Source organism: Trachinotus anak, unplaced genomic scaffold, assembly GCF_046630095.1.
Source record: "Trachinotus anak isolate AG129_WGS33_773 ecotype Australia unplaced genomic scaffold, CSIRO_AGI_Tana_v1 ptg000003l, whole genome shotgun sequence".
Lineage (NCBI taxonomy): Eukaryota > Metazoa > Chordata > Actinopteri > Carangiformes > Carangidae > Trachinotus > Trachinotus anak.
In genome coordinates this window covers 2,084,901-2,105,511 of record NW_027273854.1, presented here as the reverse complement: position 1 = coordinate 2,105,511, position 20,611 = coordinate 2,084,901, and the positions used below count along the sequence as shown (strand labels likewise).

Here is a 20,611-nt window from a genome sequence, read left to right as displayed (position 1 = left end):
ACGAGGCTGCCAGAGCAGACCGTGAGTAAACACAGTGGTCCCAACATCCCCTGTCTCACCAGCTGCCAGGGTTCAGGGATGGGCTCTAAGTTGGCTGCCAGTTGCATTTAAGTGGGTCTTTGGGAATTGTTGCAGATTTGTGTTAGGTGATTTATTCAAAGTGTGGACATCGTTAGAATAATGTTTTGAAGCTGCTTTATGGATGGTGACAGGCACCAGTTTGTGTGAGACAGTTATTTAGGTGTGTATACACGCAACTGTCAGTGACCATCTGTGTAGATATCTGTATCCGAGCTCGAGAAAAAATAAAAGACAGCGCTCTCGCTGAGAAGCCCATGAAATAGTTGCCTCTTAAATAAGTTGTAAAGCTGCACCAGGTGATTGTTCATGTAAAAATACACCTGCCTCATTAGCCTAAATCAAATTAGAGGCTGCAAAGTAGAAGTCTCACTACATTTCCCCAGCTGTTGTGCTGCAGATTTGCCAAACTGGAAGAGATCTCAAATTGGTAGTTGCCAAATGCAGGGACCAGAAGGGGTCACAAATAAATTTGGTGAGTCACAAGATAATTAAACAGAAGAAAAAGCATTTCTGTTGCACAAAATTACTGTATGGTTTATCTATTCTGACTTCAGAAAAAAAGTACCATTGTGTTGACCTTAAAAAGTGCAGTACGAGTCTGCTGCCCTACTGACCACACCCAACATCATGGGTGGGTTTGGCCATGTTTGGTTGGGTTTGTAGGTTTCTGCTTAAAATGTGTGTTTTTCTAACAATCACCTGTGAATCCATCGATGTGTAAAATTGCCTCATGCAGCTGCATAGTGCTGTTGCTCCGAGGCTCCTGGGAGCTCATCCACTGCTGCATTCAGTCTCAGCTTTAATTAAATTAACTTATGATCTAACTCCCATTGAACGCAACTAATATATGAAGACATTATCTTCCCAGGTCAATACCACCCTTCACCAGCGCATTACCTCTGAATTAATCTCCGCCAGTGTGCTCTGAGGGAAAAACCGGCTGCCTGCAGTTCTAAGGCAGTGAGAAAGTGAGCTTGAGATTTTTCTGATCCCACTGGAGAACATGTCTGGCTCAAAGGGAAGAGCTTGTGTTAACGGCTTCGGGCTACTTTAGTCGAGTCTGAGCCAGGCACTGGTGGCTGTTTGTCAGGTCTCTCTGCGGACAAATGAGGGAACTACACAGATGGTGTGCCAGGCAAGCTGAACGTAGGGCAAAGCCGTTGAGGGATTGAAATGGAAAACCTTCATGACCGATGACTCCCCGTTTAGCAAGCACTGATGTGAGTCTGAGATGTGGGCATGTTGAAGGCTGCTGGGTAAGTTATGGGTGTAGAGGAGATTCAGATAAGGAAAGTTGACTGTATGGAGGATAAGGGAAAGCAATTCTCTGCTTGACTATAATTAAGTATTGATGTAAATTTGAGCCGATAAACAGCAACACATTGTAGTTCAGAAATACCAAAGATACATTTGATGTAATCTCAGAAGTGTTTGTTGCCAACTAAAACATTTGTTAATTGAAAAAATAAATATTGGCCAATATCAAGTTATTGCTATCACATAAGCTGAAAAAGTTTGTTTGCTGTAATTTTAAAAATATGTTATACTATAAACTATTAATCGTGTAGGTCACAAAAAAACATTTGCTGGTTCCAGTTTCTCAAGTGTGAAGCTGTTGGGTGGGCAAACCATTGGAGATGTCACCTTAGGCTCTGGGAGATTGAGAACGACTCGCTTCACCTTCGTTGTAACCTCCATCGGTCAATGTTTCTCCATCACCTGACCAAAGTGTCGATTGCTTCATCGAACCTCTTATTGACCTTATCTGCTTCTATCTTGAATTTTTGGTGCAGCTCTGTGAAAATGCTCCATTGTCCGACAAAAGGGAACTATGCACTTTTTATGGTTGCAGAATGATTTGGTCAGCGTGAGCAATAAAACCCTACAGCGCTCCACGACACTGAGGGGACATGATCTTCATCTTCGGTTCCCCTCGTCTCATTAACACCATTGTCAGTAATGGATAATGGCCAGTGCCTCTCTCCCACACTAATGAACACCAATATCAGTCTGTAGGTGTTCACGATTGATGACATGGCCTAATCATCCTGTCTAATTGATACCCTACCATGCAGCACATATATTTCCCTGATTGGGTCACAGGGTGATCCCTGGGATATTGCACTCTGGCCAAGCAGCCTAATGAGTATCTCACCCCATTGAGTGATAAGAAGCCATGCCTGGGCTAATGGCAGGGGAAGAGCCTCTTAATCGCATACCTAATGGAACTCGCAAGTTAGATACAAAATCAATTAAGCTGAGCATGTTAACATGTGAGAGTGCCAGTGGGACTGTACAATGATGTAAAGTGGGTTTGTATAAGATAGTTAACCTGACTAAAGATGGTTTCTAAGCAGTTTGGTAACAGCAGATGATTTGAGAATACTGATGTACAGACTGCAGAGAATCTCAAATCTCAAAATGCTCTGCTTCCTTTAACCTCTTGAACAATGTGTCACAGTATCAGAACATTTTTATGCCTCCGCGCTGGCAGCAGCCAGGCCCGGAGGTTGTCCGTTAAACCTGAAGGAATTTCTTCAAATTTGACAGAAGTGTTTACTCGGACTCAAGAGTGAACAGAATCGATTTTTAAGGTCAAAGTTCAAGGTCACGGTGACCTCAGAAAACATGGTTTTGGCCTTGCGAACGCAACATCTCAGTAATGCCGTCAAGAAATATCTTCAAATGCGACACAAATATTTGATTGGACTCAAGGATAAGCTGATTAAAATTTGAAGGTAAAAGGTCAAAGGTCACTGAGACCTCACAAAACATGCTTTTGGGCCATAACTCATGAATTCGCTAATACCCTAATTATAACACAATGTAACTCAAATATGTATAAAGATAAAATGAAGTGATGTTATTTATATCCAAATGGTCAAAGGTCAACTTCACTGTGACATCATAATGTTCTGCAAAAACACTTCTGGTCATTATTCAGTGCTGCCACTCTGAAGGAGATTGTGGCCATATTTCCTGCAACTTTGCTGGTTGGTGGCATACAACTGCAGAGCGATAATTCTAGTTATCTTTGCAATGTGACATCAAAGTTTATTATTCTAGACAGGGCTGTTCCCTAAAAGTCGCTGAATTGATGCATCAGTAGAAGAACCAGAATCGAGTCTTGACCTAAAATGACTGAAAAACAAAACTGTCTGAGGTGGAAGCAGAGATGGGTGATGAAAACAGAGGGCAGTTAGACTGGGAACCTCCCACTCGGATGACATTTATGGATGTCACATCTATTATATATATATATATATATATATATATATATATATATATTTAGAGGGAGTATTAATCAAAAGATTAGCTGTGCAAAGTACCCAGTAAAAAGCAACAGCTGTTTTTTCCAATATGCCAGATACATAATTAACATTTCATATAATGCTCATCTCATTTTGAGGTTGTAATTAGGATGCTACTCAAAATGTGTTTCAGTCTTCTCAACCATCAAAAAACACAAATCTAATTATTTATTTATATATCTTTAGCATTGAATGTGTATGTGGCCTTTTTGGCAGTTTTATTAGAATAGGGATAATTGGTGTTGTTGAGTAGCAGCATCACTTACGCTTCCGTTTTGTTGGACTGTCGTCGGCAGGGTACAGTGTTGCTGACACATGTACCAGTTACGGGGTCCACTGCCTCCACTATTACAAAGGGCCGCTCCTCCAGCGTGGCCACTGTCAGATGCCTGTAATCCGACACTGGCTCCAGGTAGGAGCCGTACCGCGGCCACACGGGGTATCTCATCTGCAGGATCCCCATCTCGTAGTTCCCCACCTGAAGGAGTCCAGAGAGGAGGGGTGAGTCAGCATGAATCAGTGAATAAAATCTCTGCACCAAACTCCAGATGGTCACCATACTGAGGTGGTACAGGAAAACATGTGAAGGGACTACAACAAGGAACAACCACAAATAAAGATATGAATATATAAAAGTGGGAAATACTGGAAGAATAAGCCTTTGTCTCTGTTTATTACAACGTCCAATCTTAAAAGAATTATCCTCAGCTCTCGCACTGTATATGTTGTTATCACACTTCCTTGATTTGTGCATCTTGACCTGGAGCAGCGAGGAGAGTTTTAGTTTGTAGTTTAGAGGAAATTGATTTTTGGGTCACTGGGGATGTAGAGAGTGTAATTATATACCTAACACAATGAAAGCAATTCCACCCCCTGCAATATAACCAGTTAGCTCATTTTAATTGGATGTTGTGGGGAAATGAGCGTTCAAGTAAGCTGAATACATAATCAAGATCTGCAAATTAAACATTTCAGGCTCGCTTATTTGAAGAAGCCGTGACCTGTTTAGTGCCACATTCCACAAATTTGTCAACCTGACTCTTAACTGTCTAAATTGGGCTGTGAAATGAGGGGATGAAGGTCGCGGAGGACCAGTTGGACCCCAATTAAACAAAACAATGACACATTCCACACATTATTAACTTTTTGCTGAATCAGATGGGGCTATTAAACGCTGCTTTGGCTTCCACTAACTCAGCAAATGAATTATAGATTTTTACATATGTAAGCATTCCCCGGACAGTAATGAGAAGCAGCTACAGTTGGTTTTTAACAGTTTGACCCTGCACCCGTTAGAACCGCTTACCACATGAAGTGTTTCTGTAACTAACTGTTATAACATGTCCACAGAGTGAACAGATGCTCTTTAGTAACAAAATGCTCTGGAGTTGATGAATGTGATGAGGATCACATCGTCACATTACTTTAAATATTTCTTCTCGCAGACTTGACCCTGTAACCAATAAATGCTGAAATGATATTACTGAGATTAATTATCCACAAAAAAATGTACTTAAGGATTCCTATTTATGAGGCAGTAATTAGCAAAAATAATTAGATCATCATCTCTGCAATATTTAAACGTATTAATTGTTCATTTTACTGTGGCAATAAACAAAACCGAACTACATGTGGAGATGGTGTGTGTATGTCTGTGTGACAGGTTGAGGACATTTTGGGCTGAGTTTAGACAGACAACATCACAGCGGTGGTGCCAGCACACAGGGTTTCAGAAAAAACACCCAGGGTCATCTGGTGGAAAAGTCGAACCAGGTGTAACTTTTACTGCAACGCATCACAATGTCATCTGGCAAAGCACATGGTTGGCCAGTCAGATACATGCAAACACATAGTCTTGGTAGATTTGTAATATCAACAATGTAATATTTACTTGGCCAATGTCAAAATAGGACAGAAAACTGAATTGCGTATGTTTACAAAAGTGATTTGTTAATCTAAGAACTCTAAAATGTCGTCCTGCTTTAGAGTCTTTTGTGTCTAAATATCATGGGTAGAATATTTCATTTTTTATTTCATCAATAACCCTGTGCCATTTAAAATATGAACCGATCTGTGGAGCAGTCTCTTTAATCTGCACTCGTTTCCACAGGGGATTGTTTGTTACAGTGGCAGAGAAAGAGATGAGAGGAGCTGTTCCCACTTGATCATATTTTCTGTAGATGGATCAATTGCACTTCCACTCCACAGTTTAGTTCTGATAATGAAGTATCTGGGGCAGCATTTAAATGCTGACTCATATTTAAATGATAGTCTGTTTATTTTACACAGTCTCGCCTGTGATGCTGTAAATGCCATTAACTTCCTGCGGAGCTTAAAACAAAGTGTCGGTCTGGACAAAATGTTTTTCCTCCCACATAATCTCTGGTGTTTATGCAGGAAGGGGGACAATCCTGTCTGATCACACCAGTCAGTACAGCTTGTCACAGTGAAATGAAAGAACTGAAAGTGGGGGGTGGTGCAAATATCCTAACTCTCTCTGGACTTTTTGGTTATTCCTCTCTCCTGTCAGTCATATTGATCAGCTCTGCTGTTTACCTTTCGCTCCACTCATGGGCTTTTAGTCAAGTCAATCAGAATTTCAAATTTCGGGCAAATACACTGAGATGAAAAAACCTCAGGTCCCTGTGGCTGCTCTGACTGTGAAGATCTTCATTGTTCATTCATCTTGGAAAACACTACAAACCCTCTTGTTCTGCTTTGAAAAAGTGGAGTCAGTCTGTCTCTGATCAACAGTTCCTCCTGTCGATCAGAGACAGACTGACTCCACTGACTAACTCAAATACTGCTCAGATACTGCAGTTACCTGTTAGGAAAAGTAAAATAAACAGTAACTGTCATGCTGGTAACATTAGTTACAAGAAATCCATTAGGGTCTTGAATTAGGTTTTTTTTTTCCCCCCAGTTCCCGAGCCTTTATCAGCCAACGAGACTGTAATTTGAGGGTTTGTGTGCGTCACAGATATACAGCCAGAGAACGGCAGCTTTTCAGTCCCATGTATCACCCTGCCAGATAACAGCAGTGACAGGAACACTTCCCTTCCTCCTCTGTCGCCACGCTTTTGTCATGCTCTCCCTCCGTCTTCCCAAGTTACCTCGACTTTTAGATCCGACAGGAAGCTGGAGAAGCAACCGAACAATGACTCTTTGGAAGAAGCAAATTACAGCAGCTGCATGTGATAAGACGATTGTATGATTTAAAGTTAATAAATAAAAAATAATGCGAGGTACCGGTCTGTAGGGTGTCGGACTGAGGCTGATAATAGGTGATGTATGAACGTAACAGACCGGCTGCCCTGCAACGTGTGCAGTAAGAGGGCTGGAAAAAAGGCAATCAAAAAGTGGAATTGATTTTCAGCTCTTAGAGAGAAGATGCCAGAGGCAACACAAAGTTAAACACACACAGGGTATTACCTCACACCTGAACCGAAATTCTGTAAAGTGAGCACAGTGTTGTGCTCCGAAGGGCTGCGAAAAATATTTTCTCCTCCCACAAAAGGTTTATGTAAAGGTCAGCATGGTGGAAATGAGACTGTCCTGTAAAGAACGAGCCCACAGGTCGTCTGTCAGCAGGTTACTATGACCCGTAGTTAGGTTTTGTTGCTAGGAGACATCTAGTGGTCGTAGTGATGATGACAGGAGCAAAGGGAAAAGTGCGGTGACGTAGTTTATAGAGCGACAAAGTCCACGTCAGGAGGAGGTTGGGGTGGATGGATGAATATGACCCAGGAGAGCGGTGTTCGATTCCCATGTGACAGGAGCAGTTTATGTTGTTTCTATTATCCATGACCGTTTGTTGTTATTATTATAACCATGGCAACAAAGATCTTCTAATATTGAGGAAGTACTTATTCATCCCAAATCACCATCTTTTCCTAAACCTAACCAAGACATGGCTGTTATTGTAGTAACCATGGTTACTGAGGTAGGCATGTCGCTTTCGGTACAGTGTGCATGTTTATTATTGTAACCATGACAACCAAGATCCATTATGCCTGCTGCAGTGACGCTATTTTAGGAGACACTCCGAGGGGTCGCATCAGAGGGTAAAAAAAAAAAAGACCTGTGTGGTTGTTCAGGTTTTAGGACTGGTTGGAACTGAGAAGCGCAGTAGTGACATTTACCTTCACCTTGAATCCCAAATTATGTCAAGTCTCCTGTGTTTCCTGTGAAAATGTCTCTGATTGAATGTGGCCAGAACCTCATGCTAATCACAGCTGAACTGTTTCATCTAAATAAGTAAATCTTGTCATAGGACGGTGATGCATCCAATCCATGTTACTGTCACTGAATTTAATTTAGTTTCACTCTTTTTAGAGTCTGTGCTCATTTCATAAAATCAGAGGGGACCGTGTTACACTTCTAGGATGTTTCGGGAGCCAACTTTCCTGTTTGTCTTTGATGGGAGTGGGAGTGTTGCAGTGGAGAACAACGTGAACATCCAACAGTGGGGCAGAAAGTGACAGACAAAGCTGCTTTTGTCTGTACTCAGATAAGAAGCAGCTCATCAGGAATACAAAAGACAAGAGACTAAAAAGAAAGGAGAAAGAAAAGCTTTAGTTCATCCTCTTAATCTGTGTTACCTGAACTCTGCGGCCTGTTTGTGTATTCAGATGTGTGTTGACTGATTGGTTTAACATTGTTATTGTCATGTTTTTTTTGCACTACAGCTCCCTGCAGACATATTGGCGTTTTTTTTTTGTGTGATACATATGATATGCCTTCTTCTACAATAAAGAAAGGGATACACCACCACAACTACAGCAGTAATTATTTTCTGCCTTTATGGATATCCTAGATATATGAAAACACAGTAAGAGCTGAAATGATTTGTTTTCAGATTAGCCAAAAAACTAGTTCAAGGTTTCTTTTCTCTGCTCTACGTGCATCAGTGCAAATTGAGCATTTGGTTTTTTTAATGTTAGCTTGGCAAAACAAGCAATTTTAACGTAGACTAAATCCTCCTCTAGGTGTGTGCTGAAGGAAGATTATTGCATTGATGTTTCCCTGGGTGAATTCAGCCTCTGAATGATCCCAGTGCTCTGCAGTGGAGAGACCACGTAGCTGCACTGATGCAAAGTGAGCCAAAAACATTAACGATTGTCGGTGAGAGTTTGGGAATGAACACTGGATTTGGTGAGAGTGAACGTGGTGTTACTGAAAGCACAGTCACATGAGCCACGTCAGTACTGTCTGATGTGAACAGGAAACATACTCAACCACACTTTGTTTTGGTGACTCGTTAAATGACGCCATTGCTGTTTAACAATAAGGCTGACATATTTTTTTATATTTTTAATTATAGTTACATAACATTGACTGTGTATAAAAACATAAAACTGCTAAGTAACTTCTGTTGTAATGAATATCTCCATTACTGGACCAGGCTGTGGTATTGGTTCCTTCTGTCTGCTTTCAAACTCAAATTGTTTGTTTGCTTCTTTTACCATCACAGCTTCCCATTAGCTCAGAGCCTTTACAACATATTGGAAATTAATAAGACGTGGCACCCGAAAACATCAATATGACATAATTAGCTCTGAAATGCCTGCAGCTGTTTACTCTGAGCATGATGTTTAACTAACCACCTTCTCTTCAACCGGTGGAGGAAGTGAACTCCCTCCAGTCTGGTGTCCACATCACATCCAGCCCCCCCTGCAGTTAAATTAATGTTTCAATCTCCAAAGAAGTCAATGAGGCGGCACACTGCAGCAAAGTACCCTGACAAAAGTGTGTGTGCGTTTTCTTATATTATCTTTTGAAAAGATGGAGGCAGGAGGTGTGAGTAAAAAGTAGCACTGTGCGTGTGTGTGATTATCAGATGATCCTTCATGAAGTGGTTCATTGTTGTCGGAGTTGTGACTCTTCTAACTGGTCTTTACAAAGAGACCAGTGATGTGTGAAATCACTCTGCTTTAGCAAGAGGAAGAAGACCTCAGTGAAAGAAACGTCATAATGGCTGAACAGCTCTTCTGTTTTCTCTTCATTAGTTATGCATTCAATAGTAACACAGACATGAATGCTGAATTGCTTGAATTCAGCAAAGAAATTCCAATTTTAAGTGAAATATCTGCCCCCCCTTCTTGTGAAAATCTTACCTTGTCCCACTGCCTCTCTCTGTCCAGAGTGATGATTATCATGGCTGGATTCACCAGGTAACCATTACTGTTGAAGGAGAAGTCGTTGTGTTCCCAGGTTACATTCAACATGTGCCTGCAGAGACACAAAGAGACACAGGATCAGTATGTGTGTTTCCATTAACCTGCTTCATGCGCAGTTTGAAATTGGGAACATAAAAACATGTGAATACGAAAAAAAATGTACAGTATACGCTTTCATGAGGTGGTTTTTCAGACTAGTTGACAAATCAGTGTTTCGCAATGTTTCGTTTAATTGGAACAATATCGCGAGAGGAGAAAACATAACTTTATTCTCATAATGTAACTCAATGGAAATGTGGTCCATTCACAGTTGTTTTTTTTTTTTTATTGCTTCTATTTTTTGAAAAACTGCAATGGAAACCTGGAAAGTGACTTGAAAATAAAGGAACATCATTTTCTGGTCCAAAGCCCATAGAGATAATTAATCTATTATCAAAACAGTTGTTGATGATTTCGATCATCCATGAGATACCTACACGTCCTCCTGGGTTCATGAAAACAGTTGAAATCAGATAATGTGACAAATGGAAAAGCACAGCTGTTTTCCCATGTTCGTAAAAACAAGGTGTCCTGATAACTGTTGCACTATGTGGGAAACTGTCACCTGCCTCCTGTGACTCCATTGTTTCATCACTCATATTCCTGTTTTATTAGACCTGTGGCGCTGCTCTCTCACCTCGCCTGTCACTCCAGCTGAGGTGTTGTAAAGCCTGCTGGGAGGAGAGCAGCCTTCAGACCAGTCTGTGTGAAAAGCCTATTTAATCTGGTAATCTGCGATAATCCCATTAACAGGTGAGCTGACTCATTATCAAAAGCTTACTCGAAAAAAAAAATCTCCAATCAAGCGAGGACAAATGTGAGAACCGAGGGAATGATAATGTTTGATCTGGCTGGGAAGAGAGGAGACGACTGACTATAGAGCTAAAGAAAGTGCTTTGTTCTCTCTTGCCGACCTTCACTTTACCTGACGAGAGCTGCTGCTGCTCAAATAGAGCCTGCTGAGTTTAGAAAGTCTAAAAAGGAGCGGTTCATACGGAATCAAAGCGAGAGGTAATGTTCATCATCTCTACTTCTTCATGAGCAGCTTGGCTTTAACAAAAGCAGAAGTTGTGTCGCCCAAGGCTCCAGAGGCTTCGAAGAAAAATGACTTCTGACATCAGAGGGAGAGAGTGATGTTTCGTAACGCAAGAGCAGTGTCTGATGATGATTGTGTCCCGTTAGCAGCCTATTGGTGACCATCTATAACAGCACATGCACACATTTTACAGACAACGCATTCACAGTGTCCCTGAATGACCTTGGTTTATAGCTGATGCTCGAATAGGTTTTTTTTTTGGCTCTTCCCTTTGCTGATTAAAACATTTTTTTAAGAAAATAGGATTTGCTCCATGTCCCGTGGCACAGATGGGGCCAGGCTGCTCTTTTGGGCATGGTTTAAATGAAAAGAGGCCACGCCCTAGTCCGTCGGTCTCCAAGAGGTCTAGGGGAGCGTTCGGTGTGAGATAGATAGCAGCGGGGCTGAGGACACAGTTTTGGAGAGTGACAGTCGCCATAAAATGTGCTCCACACAACACAGATGGGAAGTCATGAATAAATGAACAACTGTTGACCTCTTTTTGCCAAGTCCTGCAGATAAAGGTCTGAGCCATTGCATCATGATATAGCAGAGATTAAAGAGAATAGTTATAGAGTGCTGCAGGAATGAGTCTTAAAAAATTACGGTTCCATTGTTCTGTAGTCTATGGGTTTTTTGAATGGGTTTTTGGTTAGATGGGTAAAATTAGGTCTACGGTTAACGCAATTCTACAACACAAAATATGTCAGTAAATCCTCCAATCATGGTTTCTTTAAGCTTTTACGTCTGTAAAAAAAAACCTCAGTTGATAACAAGTGTCTAAATGAGACGACACAGGTTGTCAAGGATGTTAAAACGTCATCAGTGCAACATGAAAACCGTTTCCTCACCAGTCCACCTTCACAGCCTCGTTGTGTTTCTATAAACTGTCACTAACTCTGTCAGAGGAAAGGCCTCTGTAGAAGAGCTCAGAGCTAAATCAAACTACAGGCTGAAGGTTAGTGGTGGTGACGGTGAAGTCATGTGACCGTGGTGTCGTTGGTTTATAGCCTAACATGAGCTTTTTACTGCTGCTGATTGTATTTAGGCTTCAAACCCCATAAAAGTGTGGTGACATAGTTCTAATGTCCCTACTGAGCAAAACTTGTCAGTATCATGAAGTTTTGATTGGTCACACAGTTTATTTTCTGCATTAATCCAAAAGACTATCTAAAAATTCCATTGGCTTTTTATCAAGGGAACCAGGCTGACGCTAACATAAAGGTTGACCTACAAAAATACGTCATCCCTGCGGCACTCTACCATCAGACAACATTACTCTGCATGTCCTGAACAACATTATGCAATAAACATCACTAAAACAAGACAATAAAAAAGTCCTTTGCATAAAAAGCAACAAAATAGGTTTTTTGTCTAGAAACTTGAAGTATTTTTTTTCTGACAAGTGACAAATAATGACTGTCCTAGCAAAGGTTTAACCTTAACCAAGTGGATTTAATTACATAAACCTAAACCTGGCTCATTTGGTGCAGCTAAAGGAAGAGATGAACACATTAAATGGATTTTTATAAAACTCGGGGGCTCAATTTAAAATTGAAATATTATCCTTAGTGTCTAATATATGATATACACAGCAGACAAGTCACCATAAAGTACACCTGAGATGGTCTAAAGCAACAATGGTTCATATAATGTTGACTATTAGCACCATTATTAGCAAACCACTACAGAATTGTTTCCTTGGGAAGAGCTTCCACTCTGTAACTGACTCTTACCCTTTATGGACACTGTCTTCAAATGGCTCTTGTGACCATTCTACTAAATATGAGTCCAGTGTGAGAATAATCTCTGGCCTCCAGCTTCTTTTTCTTCTTTTAACATGCTCAGATACTTTATGCTCCTCTTTATGCTTATATATATATGTAGGTGTAAATACAGGCAATGACTGCCCCCGCCACCGAACATGGAAGATCATTTCTAAAAAAACACATTTACACAATGTAAAAACTTTGAAGAAAAAATGTTCTGTATATATTATATTCTGTAAAACTGTTTTCATATAATGACCAAATGTCAAGTACTAGGAGTGTGACGGGCACAAATCAATAAAAGCCCGGCATGAAAAAGTCTGGCTTTAATTAATTTGACTGTAATAGCTGACATTGCAAATTCAGCACAATGTACATTTCCACAGCACTAACTCATACAAGACAGTTTGCTGCTGCTGGTTTCCCATTTCAATGTATAAAAATGTTCCTATTATATTATTATATTATACTATATTATTACCATACAATGTGCCACTTTCTTTTCTTTCAGACTTGAAGCTTACTGGAAAAGGGAGCTCTCTTTAAGCTGCCTGAAGGCTTTTATTGTGAAACATCTGTGCAGATGGTGTTGACTTTAATTTTCAGAAGCTGAACAATGATTGTACGATTTATTAAACAGCTATGGTGGAATTTAGTTTTGTGGAAATGTACATTATTCTCAATTTATCAAGACGATGCACAGATTGAGAAATGTTAAACAAGCAAACAGTATCAACAGCAAATTAATAAAATTATGTAATTATAAAAATATTAATAACAAGAAAGACTTCTATTAATAAAATATGATAAAATATAGTTTAAAAATGAGAGATATCAGAAATTGAACCTTGTTTTCTCGTATAAATTTTCCTCTGGCCTACTATTTCTCAGCTTACCTGAACAGAGTGTCATTAGCAGCTGATGGCTTGATGGGGTTGTGGCAGTCACTGTGGCCCTCAGGAATGAAGCCCCTCTGTTTCCGAAAGCTCTGCACCCCTTTCACCACAATGGCCACCCCGTCCCGCACTCTCTTCCTCAGGCTCATCCTCCAGCGGTCGGTGATGATGCTGATGAGCCCCACAGGGAAGCTGTCAGGTGGGGGGATGTCTGGGTTTCCCACAGCCAGGCTAGGGATAATCCAGATGTATCCTGGCCCCACTAGTCCGGCCTCGGCCGCCATGGAAAACAGATACTGGGCCTCTTCGTGTGAGCAGTAGACCAACAACACCTGGGCGTCGATCTGCTGCAGCAGCCTACGTGCACGGATGTCGTTCATGCCGTCGGCGGACATGTCGAAGGTCAGCACGTCCTGCAGGTCCCACATGAAGTAGCTGGTGTCAGTGAAGGACTTAATGTAATCCACGTAGGTCTCATAGCCCGGGTAGAGGCTGGTTATGACCACAAAGCTGTCCCAGTTGTACTCCTCCATCACCTTGAACATGCCATTGATCTGCTGCTCGATGGAGGAGCCCAGCTGGAGGAAGTTGGAGCCTTCGCCCTGGAGGAAGAGGAGAGCGTGGCATCAGTATAAAGACCTTTATGGTTCGTTAACCCACTTCATGCAGTTTGCTCCTGACTAACCAGCAAAATTAACACATCTTAATTCAATTTGTATAATGTGTGAAGAGATCTGTAGAGGACCCTCTTTACAACTGCGAGAGTACACACACATAATTTATACTCAAACAACCACTAGAGTCTGTAGTACGGCTTTGGCAGGAGCTAAGTGGTTCTGCTTTATTTTGCTGTTCCAGGAGCTGCAGACTCATTCATCACTTAAATGCAAATGTCTCACTTTTGCCACCCAAACACTGGCCGTCATCCATACTTGGAAATTCAAAGGGATGGTGAATCACTGTGGCCAGCGCCTGCTCCATGTTTCATCTGTCTTTCCTGTAAATGTAGTGACCTTGGGATAAGAACGAGGATGTTTTTTTTTCTGTTAAGACTGTTATTAAAAGAAGGGGAGAGGAGGGACACATACATTATAACTTGCAGTGTGATATACAGACCAGTTTTTTTAAACAACTTTTTTTTTTTTTTTAATCACTTGTCTGAGCAGGTGTTTTGTCTGCGATGTCACTGATTTGGTGTGTGGGCAAAGGTTCCTGAGGAAGCAGAGCTGCAATAGTTTTCTTCCCTCTCATTTAGTGTTGAGTTACCTCTTAATGAATCACCACTGAAACAGAAACACAAGAAGACCTGCCTACCTTATCTGAGCCTCTAAACTGAGGCCCTGAGCCTCTATTCTGATTGGCTGACTGTTTTCTGAATCATCCAATAAAATGATATCACAGATTTCAGGTAAACACTCGGAGAAACAAAATCCTGCAGGGCTGGATGGTGGATCTAGATAAGCCAGGCTTGGGGCGTGGCTGAGGGTGGTGACTGCTTTGTTGTGACATCACAAAGTTCCAGAAGTCCTGACGGCTGGTTTTAAGGCTCAGTGTCTGAATACAGGCTGTGTGCATTTCTCTGTGGACTGAGGCTTTGATACTTTCACAGTGTTAATATAGAACCTAGACCTGCTTTATAATCAAAAAAGACACTGAAATCTGGGACCTTTAAGGATCAAATTAAACCATTGAATCTGCAGCTGTAAATGTTAATAAGTCAGTAATGAACTGATTCAGGTTCAGACGTTCCGCAGCCCTGATCCCAGAAAGGACAATGTCACATGGATTTTTCACAACCCGGCAGCCTAAAGGCGAATCACAACTGATCTGTAAACTGTTCATTGATGCCTTTGGACCATTCATAAAGAGTGCCATATTGATTCTTTATTGATCAGTTATAAGTTATGAGAAAAGAATGACAACTAATTAACATTTAAACTTGCATGATTGGGATTAAAAACTGCAGGAGACTAATGCTTGCTTATGGCTTATGAAAAAGTCAGAAACCCATGACTCTTGTATAAAGCATTAACAAACAATTTATTAACTAACAATAAACACATTAGTTACAACTTAAAACACCTTTATAAAGGGCGCTTTATCATAATTAGGCGCTAAAACACAAGCACCTAGTAAGAACCCAACTAGTGTCACTAGTGTGACTAAGGCCAGCATCTCAACCATGGTCTGATCTTTTCACAGTAATTATTCCAAGGTGTCGTAATTAATGAGACAGTGATGGATTGATGCTGCTCTGCATGTGGAGCCATGAGATTCAACGGGGATTATTGATTCTTCAACAGATTCCAATTACTCCACTTCTTCTTCACTGTGCCACATCACACTGCAAAGTAAAAACATCCTGAAATCGTGAATCTTTTGTAATCGCGCGACTTCACTGCGAGTATGAAAATATTAGATATCAGGGTTAATTACTCTTTTAGAGGTTCAATGATGAGGCATCAGCTGAAACTTCAAAAGGAGAAATATGTGTTTTGACTCTGGCGTGATCATGTTGTAAAAAGTCTTCAGGCTGTCCTCAGGCTATCCTCAGGCTGATAGGTAGGTGGCCCCCTCCTGACCCTTTCACACTCTGGGGAAAAAATCACTCCATCCCGAGCATCAGAGCTCAGAAAACCGAGGGGTCAGGCATCCTGAGACTGCAAACGGGCCTGTTATCTTGTTCAGCCTGTCTCCTCGTTGTCCTTGAAAGAAGTTCAGCGGTCTGGTGATGTATGAGCATCTTACAATTTAAGACGTCACGGCTAAATCCACTGACTTTGTGCCTCTGACTGTCCGCGATCATGCCCCTGAAAATATTTTCCTTTTCCCTTGTCTTTTTTCACTTGTCACTGGCCTTGTTCCCTCAGACCCCGGACAGTGAAGCAACTATATATAATAAAGAGGACTTTTTGATTTACCATTCATTTATTTATTAAAAGTTGTCTGATCCACAATATGTGAATTGTACTTAAACCTAAAACCGGGACGATGGAATTCTTTTTTGTTTTTAATTCATTACCATAAAACCCAAAGCTCACATCTTTACTTTAAAATGGCTGGTTTCATATGTTCCTCATATAAATGACATTCAGTTATCAGTGTTTTTACTAAAAATTGGTTTCTGCTCAGTGTTGGGGACCTGCAGTGGACTAAGATGGATTAGACTGCACTAGAGGCCGGCTGGCTGCATACATCCATACTAGGTGCAGGGATCTTATGCAGGTTAGTCACGGAGGAGCTTGAAGAGATCGAATAAATCTACTCATTTTCTCCTTCCCCTCAATGTCCCACAGCAAATCTGTCAGTATTATTGCCTTATTCTTGTACGTGCTGCTGCCTGTTCCTGCATCTGCAATGTTGCACAATCAGTTTGTTCCCTGGCAGCTGCTGAGGTGTCACAGTGTGTATGTGTGCGTGTTTATGTATGTGCTTGTGTTTCTGTATCCTTTGTACATGCTTTTTAGCTCAAGGGTCTATCAGAGGAAAGCGCCCTGCAAAGTACAATCTCAACAGCTCAATTAGCAGAGAGCAGACTGATCGTGCAGTTCAAATGAGCCTGGGGCGTTACCACAGGCTCAGCAGCAGCTCAAAGCCTGAAGTCGAGACTGCCCTGTCAGTGCGCAGAGCATGCACAGAACTGTCCGAGGCATATGTTGTAGGGAATGAAATGAAACACTTGAGGTCAGTTACATAGAGTGAAATATATATCTTCCAACCGAAGTGATCACCTTTCCAGGTGGCAGATGCAGGTAAAGGTGTTTGTACCCTTCAAAAGCCAGGGCAAGAAGCCTGATGTCAGAGCCTGATCCTGGCTGCATCCCACCTCCTCCCCAACTGTCTCAGGTCTCTGTTGACTCAACCTGATGAATTGTTCAAATGCAAAACCAAACTCCATTTACTTAACAACAGCTGATGTTTGCTGACCTCCGGTGGTCTGTCATGTAGAAGTGTACTGTACAGGGTGTGTTGGTGCATCACTGTTGATGGTGGTTACAGATCCTGTCAGCCAGAGGGGCATTAAGGATCCCATGTTTTACACATTTACAGTGTTTTATTTGAAGTGTTGATCTCCATCAGAAGATATATTTGTGGTTTTAAGAACCAAAAACCATCTCAGTGTAGTTTTACATCTCCTCTCTCAGGCTTCTCTCTGGAGCTCTAGTAACAACTGGTCAGACAGAGCATAAACATGGTTAATGTCAGCAGGAACATCAGAGACTCAGCCTCATGTTTGAGCCTCAGACCCAGACTCAGACCAGGAGTCTGTTGAGACCAGAATCAGAGACTAGCAGACGCATCAGAACCATTAGCGTAGTTAGTTTTATTTGTTTAGGTTGTTTGTTAGCATGTAACTGGCAGTGACTGACACTAATAAAGGCTCTGAGTCTCTCATCTGATTGGCTGACTGTTTTCTGAGTGATCAAATAAAAATATAGTAGGTTTCAGATAAACACTCAAGAGAAACCAAATCCAAGAACCGAGACCTGCTTTATAAATAAAAAAAAGACATGGACATCTCACTATGGGACCTTTAAGTTACTTGTCCCACCTTTAGACTGATTCCTCACTAAGTCATGCTATGACCTCACTGTCGTATAAACTACTGTCACACCACCGCCACTCCAACTGACCAATTCAAAGATGGATCTTCTGTTTCTGTGCAAATGTCCAGTCAGATCTTCACAGTTGGCCAATGGAAGCAGTGACCGACGGTGTGTGTAGAAGTGCTTAGTCAAAGGCAACTAGACCTAATTTTGCTCTCATCCAAAAGACACATCCTTGGTCTGTGATCTGTAGTTAGTACATGATGGTCTAAACATTTGCTTCATTCATTAATTATGCGCAGTGTAATCTAAGTCCACTGAGCAATTTCCCTGAAGCTCAGTAAACCTATTACGTTTGAAAAAACTCTACAATTTCCTCTCATGTTAGTGAAGGCGACACACCTCCACTTTATACTGCTGCAGGGAATCCTGAAAGTTGATGTGTATGTTCATGCAAAATGGTTTAAATTCTCAATAATAGTCTTTGTAATTTGACATCGCAATAGGGATATAAATGTGTAATGAAATGGGTAAATTTTAACCAGGATAAACTGAACTAGAAATGCAATTGTGAAACCTTTTATGAATCAATTAACCAAATTTGTGTTTGGCTAATTTTTTTTAAATGAATACTGAAAATACTGCACCATATATATGTAACACAGAAATCCTGTAAATCCAAGATTCCCATAAATCACTGCTTGTCATTGACTCACAACTCTGGCCACAAATGGACAAATCTCCTTCATCTACTGTTGTACATGATCATATTGCTCCATACTATGGAAAATATATGTTAGATTATAAACAGGGAGTTTGTAAATGGGTGTCAACCATGACTCTCTTATTCAGTCACTAAGCTGCACTTCCACAGTGTTGTTCACAGAAGCTCACAGTAATAGTCTACAGTCCCAAAGAAGATTACAGCCATTGAGTGGAAAGCTTAGCTTCTCGAGGCTGAGATTACATCCACAAGAGTAAAATATACAGAAGAACTCATATCTGTTCACAAATACAGATGCAGAAACGCTGAGTTAGTCCACACAGTCAACATCAACTTTTTAACCCTTTATCACCCTGTGGAGTGTGTAGCATTCAGGTCTTGAAATGTGCACTAGAATGAATGCGTTGCAGCTGAAGATCAGCCGTGAGATGCTGTGAAACTGGTCTGAGTTTGAGTTAGATGAGCGTGTAAAGCAGTGATTATCTCTAAACCACAGCTGTTTATATAGAAGCAGTGGCTATGTCACTGAAACCAACAGAATATTTTCTAGGACCAATATACGAGCAACAGTCTTTTACTTGCTCAGAAGCAGTCATTTAAAAACTGAAGGTTATTTGAATGACTCAGGTGAGAGACTTGGAAGGCATCCAAAAATCTAAAGGAAACAATGGATTAAAATCAGCTGGCTCAAAGGGACTGAGGCCACGATGAAATGATGCATTGAGGTGGATGTGTTCTGGCAGTGAGTGGAATTAGCACTGAAGATATGGAACAGAAAGTGGTGTATGGTTCCCCTGGTCACATGACTGAACTGCAGCCATCTCCTTCTCCCTCTGTCCCTCTATGAAGACTGACTTCTGGCCACGGCTCTTCGCTGCGACATATGTCTGCCTCCGCCACGCAGCAGGAAGTGCCCTGGCACCGCCTTCCTGTCCTTGCTGACGTCACATAGATCCTGCACAGTGACCAGGAACAGACACACAACTCCCTGGTCATCTGCCATTTCTCTCAAAGCTGGAGAAAGCCCAGGCTACAATACTGTATAGCTGGTGTAGAGCAGGATGAAAGGATAATATACACATGACGCGCAGCAACGTTCTTTCTGCATTGGATACATGAAAATTAAGAGAAACCATTAAGTCGTTGAGTATTGACTAATTTTTACCTGCAATTCAGTTTTCTAAAGTCATCATCAAAAAAACACCAATCAAAATATCATAGCTCACAAATCAGAAAACAAAGTTTGATGTTTCACAGTCTGATTTTTAATGACTCAAAACTCTACGAACAGAATACTAAAAAACAGAGTAACTGAGTCAAACCATGGCACCTGAAGCCCAACATGGAATCAAAATTATATATAATGTTGGATTATCCAACTGCACAGAACCTCTTTTTCCCATTCAGGCCATTACATCTTGAGGTATTTGTGATCTAAGTGCTGTTAAACCTTAAATTTACAAAGAGCCTGTTTGTAGTTTCATACGGTGTATATACAAATCGCTGCAATAAACACCAAACTAAGTATTTACTGTGTAGTTTCTGAATTATTTTTCACATGAAGAATTATGATAAATGGTAATCTACTCTTAAATTCAGCTTCATAAAAAGAAAAACAAAACTTCTAGAAATTTCTGAATTTTGATATTTGAGACTCAAGGAGTAAATTCTGGGTCTGAACCCACTGACCTGAACTCAGTCATACAGGCTTATGTCTCTTCTCAGCTGCTGTGTTCCTCCAAGGCGTTGCCATCCCTGCACAGGGATGACATTCTCAGTCCAGACTGTTCTGCTCTGTGGTTCCCGGATGGTGGAACTACTGACGTCTATCAGAGCAGGGGCGTCCCTCTCTATCTTAAAGAGTGTCTTGAAGACTCATCTCTTCCATGAGCACATCCTCTCCTAACACCTCTAACACCCTAACAGGCCTAACTAGCACTTACTATGCACTTCCAGTGCAATTATTTACTTGATCTCCTTGATCTCCTTA

The 20,611-nt window shown here is 41.1% G+C and overlaps 1 protein-coding gene across 1 annotated transcript in view; it reads right to left on the bottom strand.

Annotated features, from left to right (window-relative positions):
- grin2ca (glutamate receptor, ionotropic, N-methyl D-aspartate 2Ca) overlaps nt 1-20,611 on the bottom strand; it is a 64,407-nt gene that overhangs the window by 17,013 nt on the left and 26,783 nt on the right. Inside the window, exons 3-5 of the mRNA XM_071465109.1 lie at nt 13,351-13,952; nt 9,509-9,623; nt 3,659-3,870 (exon numbers count right to left, since the gene is read on the bottom strand). Coding sequence (XP_071321210.1) covers nt 3,659-3,870; nt 9,509-9,623; nt 13,351-13,952 — 929 coding nt within the window. The remainder of the gene's footprint in view (nt 1-3,658; nt 3,871-9,508; nt 9,624-13,350; nt 13,953-20,611) is intronic.